Consider the following 4,769-nt stretch of genomic DNA (forward strand, 5'->3'; position numbering starts at 1 on the left):
CATAAACGTCTTCAAATAATCAATGCTCTAATCAGATTTCGATAATTGATATCTGTAATTTATGTGGCTCGGTTTCAATCTGCTTCTTTGTTGATTGAATTTTGGGATGCAATGAATTTTTGCTTATTTTGTAGGGTTTGGGAAATTGGTACATTGAAATCATATATTGTTTTCAGGGAATTCTTCGCGACACGAATGGAAGGATGCCTGTGCACCCCCTCCCCACCCTCTATATCCACCCCCACCCTCCTTCTCCTCCCTCCGCATTACCCACCCCCTCCCCACCCTCTATATCCACCCCCACCCTCCTCCTCCTCCCTCCGCATTACCCACCCCCTTCTCTCCACACACCCCCACAACTCATACAATTTGGGCTTTGGGTTTTCCGATTACCCACCAAATTTCCCTACTTTGGATATGTAATTCTTGTTAGATCTTGAAGTTTTTGTGTAAATTAAGGTAATTTTTGAATCATTATGCACTGTAATTCCATAATTTGATCTATTGGAATTTGGGTTTGCTTCAACTTCGTGTTTGTTTCTGGGGATTTGGGGGAATTTCGGCGGTGGTGATTGTGATTGGCGGTCCGGAGGAGTCCTCGCGCTCGGCGGATTCCGGCGGCTCCACTCCCTTTCCACCGTTCAGTAAGCCCTCCTCCGCCTCTTCCAGCTTTGCTCCTTCTTCTTCCTCGTCGGGAGCATCCTCCTCGCCAAAATATCGCGATATTATCGATAATATCACGATATTTGGATGATAATATCCATATGTAAAAATATTGTTATCTCAAAAAAATGATATTATCGGCGAAATATCACCGATAATATCGATATTTCAATCCTTGCTCGTGAGCGGGTGCAGTATGGCTAGATAACAAATCAACGGCGCGAAATGGGAGACAAAAATTAGTAAAAACAAAAAAGGAATTTTCAACTCTTTTTCAAAATTCCCCCGTCTTAAAAAATGAAAACCCTCCCGCTTCCGCTCTTGGACTCAGAGACGCGGAAGGTCTTCTTTCAGCTCCAGTCCACCATTTCCAAATGGCGGTTCTGAGAAATCGAGGCGGAGGAAACTCCGGAGAGAACGGCGGAGCAACCGTAGAGACTGAAAGCGCAGGTGCTTCAGGGTACGAGCAGTTCAGGGACCAAAGGATCAGAGAGAACAAGGAGAGATTGCAAAAGCTGGGCATTTTGGACCTTGCCCTGAAGCTCAAGACCGAAGCTGCCGCCCCAAAACGTCCCCACCGGCCTAAAACCCACAGCCCACTTCCTGGTTCCGGATCCCCCAGGCGCTCTTCTAGGTAACCTATCTTTCCTCCTGTTTGGATTCCGAGAAAATGGAAAATGTGGGAATGTTTGCATCTTTGACGGGTTTTGATGTTTTTAAAAAAAAAGGCGTTTTTGTTTTTTTGGGGTTTTGTTAGGTTGAAGAGCGTGGCTCCAGTAGATTATGTGCAAAAGAAGAGGCCTATGAAGAAAGACGAGAACCCAAAGAGCCCAAAGAGGAGTGTTGAAATTTTTATAAAGGAAGGTTCAAGGCCAGAGATCTATACAGAGGAGCATGAGAAGCTGTTAGGGGATTGCGTTGAAAGCTGGGAGTTGGGTGTTGATGGCTATGGGGAAGATGGGAGGCGCATTTATGATCCGGTTAAGGGAGAATTTTGCCACCAATGCAGGTAGGTTATCATGCATTTGATGGGTTTCTAAATTATGTCGAAGTATACAATTTTTACGTATAGGCATAGTTATGACCTTTGCAAATTTCTTCGAAACCCTGAAAAGGTCTCTTACTATACTGATTAGTTGAGCTAACTTAATTGACTAGCTGGTAATGTTGTTCTTGACAACGAGATCGAATTTTAACATGCCAAGTTTAGTCAAGTCATGTTGCATGGACCAGCAATGTTCTATCAATTGGCCTGTTTGGCATTTTGAATCATTGTCGTTAAAGGATTGCCTGAGTGCCAGCGGATTTCATTCTGATTCTAACGAGAATCTGAAACTGATGTATATCACTGTCTTAGCTGTTTCGTTGTTTTTTATTTGTGAATATGCTAAGCTTTACATTTTTTCTGTCCATTTACTCCAGGACAACTTTAGAAGTTGGAACCCTTTCAAGTATGTTGTCTGTTTCGGCTTTAGGCTTTCATTTCAACAGATTGCTTATACGGATAATTGACAATGTAGCACTTAAAAAAGTCTTCTCATCGTCACACAAAGTATGCTTCCAATTGAAAAGTTTCAGTCAAATGCTCTTTTATTATATTCTTCTTGAGTTTTGTATGTTTCTTGCACCGTTCTTATTCATTCATGTACTATCATTATATACTTGTAGGTAGTATTTTTTGTTTTTTTTTTTTCTGAATCTAAATTGGAAAAAATAATTTAGGGACCGGTGATGATCAAGGAAGCTTATACATATGATTAATAACCCTATGGAAGAGGTTACGAGCTTACTGTTGTCAAGTGTATAGCAGAAGTTCTTAAATCAACTGCTATACCGGGTTCACTATGTACTCGTACAGAACATTCATACAACCATGTAAACTATGTTTCTTAGTTGTCCTTTCACTTGGCAAACTATGTTTCAAGATGACATAATTCCTTGCAGGCATAAAACTCTTGGTCATCATACACAGTGCTGGAAATGTGACTGGGTCCAAGGGCAGTTTTGTGGAGATTGCTTATACATGAGGTAAATTTTTTCACAAGTTACCTGTTAAAGGTAACACCTTTTTTATGCTCCAATTTGTATCGAAAACATGCTATGAATGAAAAGATGCTACATGCACCATGTACCTTGAGGTCAACAAGACCACATCCAAATTAAGCACGTCAATAATTTTGATGTTGCCTGAAGCAAATTTTTCATCTTTTTTAATCAATGCTATGGTCTTATGCATTGAATTTTACCATCTTCCATAGATATGGAGAGAATGTTATGGAAGCCAGCGAAAATCCTGATTGGACATGTCCTGTTTGTCGGGGCATCTGTAACTGCAATTGCTGCCGTCAAGTGAAGGGGTGGGAACCCACTGGTAATGTGTATAGAAAGGTAAACGTTCTCAACCTTAATGAGCTACTCCCGTGAAGAGAAAAGCTTGCAATACAGTAGAACACAGGCACAAACAACAACAACAACAACAACAGAGCTTTTTTCCACTAAGTGGGGTCGGCACAGTAGAATGCAGGCACAAACACACAAAATCACGCACCCACATACACTTAAGGCATATATATACATATATTTGTTCATAACATAGTTTGGGCACCGTGATTTTGGTACATAATGGAAACAAAAGACCAAGGCAACAAATTAACATCAACTAATGGCAAAATTTTGTTTACTTATCAGGTCGTAAAATTGGGTTACAAATCTGTGGCACATTATCTCATTCAAAGCCGCCATCCCTCAACAAACACAGAAACCACAGGTGAAGAGGTTCTTGCAGAGGGATCAACTCCTTCAGCAGAGAGCTTTTCACATGATGAATCTTCAGGAATTGGCAGTGGCTCTGATACTAGCAAGCATGTTGGTGACAACGATGTGGGTAATGCAGATGCTGTTGCTGCTGATGTTGCTGTTAACAGTGAGGCAAAGAAAAAGCTGAGAAGGAGTACAAGGCTGAGTGGGAATTAAACTTTTGTGGATTATGGCCTGCTCATACTGCAGACTAGTCCCTGATCAAGTTGTGAAAGGCTGGGAGACACCAAACGCTTATTTTTGCGCACATAAAATTCCTCTTTTGTGGCGACTAATCTAGTGCAGCTATAATTTTATTTTATTTATTTTATTTTTTTATTTTTTGTGTGTGTGTGTGTAGTTTCTGCTCACAAGGTCAAAAGTACATGTATCGCTGGTCTTGATTTTGTTAGCATATACGAATTTACACCACCCTGCGGTGAAGCAGTGTGATTCGTTGCAAGGAATAACTTTCACTGTCCTTGTCTTTCCCTCTGCATTTTGCAGGGTGACCCTAAAATATATGCCTTGAGTAAAATGCAGAGGGGACGAACAGAAAACTGATTGGGAGGAATTTACACCACCCTGCGGTGAAGCAGTGTGATTCGTCGCAAGGAATAACTTTCTGTTTTGAGTTGTCTTGGTAAGATGCTAGTTTTCTGTTTTAGAGTCTAGAGAAGGCTAAGGGGACGAACTGCACGAGCAACGTGATCCAATATAAGATGCTCCACTTGTTGCATTTTGATGTTAGTTTCATTACATGAAAGAGGACTGATTGGGAGGAATGCAGTGATAAAGACTTGGATGAAGTTACTTCACAACTAGCTTCTGAATTCTCAAATGCGTTGTCCCCGCAATCTTCTTCCTTGTCTGTAAACTTTTTGAATCCACTCCCCTCAACACTTGGAAGGTTTTCACCTACAGTTTCACATCTAAAATAAAACATAGCAGAGCAATGAGTTACATGAAATCCAGTAGAGACATGTACATCGCGACATCTGACCACATACCTGAATTATCGCTGGAAGAACTTGGTAGGAGGGGATGCTTAGAACTCACGGGAGGGTACTTTCTTGGTCTACCACGAGGTCTTTTAGAAGTGCTAGCATAGGCGGGATTTTGATTTGATCCAATGTTGGTAGGATCTAGACCTGTAAATGGGTCGGGTTTATTGGGTTTGGGTTGGGTTCAACATGACCCGTTAAGTTAACAGGTTATCCGAATCCAACCCGTTAAGCTAACGGGTCATCCGAACCCGACCCGTTAAGCTAACAGGTCACCCGTTTCACCCGTTAACAATTATTATTATT

At 41.4% G+C, this 4,769-nt stretch overlaps 1 protein-coding gene across 1 annotated transcript; it reads left to right on the forward strand.

Annotated features, from left to right (window-relative positions):
- Positions 1-939: 939 nt before the first annotated feature.
- LOC103425819 (uncharacterized) lies at positions 940-3,922 on the forward strand. The gene is made up of 5 exons (XM_008363924.4): positions 940-1,297; positions 1,421-1,672; positions 2,608-2,691; positions 2,922-3,051; positions 3,352-3,922. Exons 1-5 carry the CDS (start codon positions 1,038-1,040, stop codon positions 3,634-3,636), a joined length of 1,011 nt encoding a protein of 336 aa, XP_008362146.1. The 5' UTR covers positions 940-1,037; the 3' UTR covers positions 3,637-3,922.
- Positions 3,923-4,769: the final 847 nt, after the last annotated feature.

Source organism: Malus domestica, chromosome 05 (genome assembly GCF_042453785.1).
Source record: "Malus domestica chromosome 05, GDT2T_hap1".
Taxonomy (NCBI): Eukaryota; Viridiplantae; Streptophyta; class Magnoliopsida; order Rosales; family Rosaceae; genus Malus; species Malus domestica.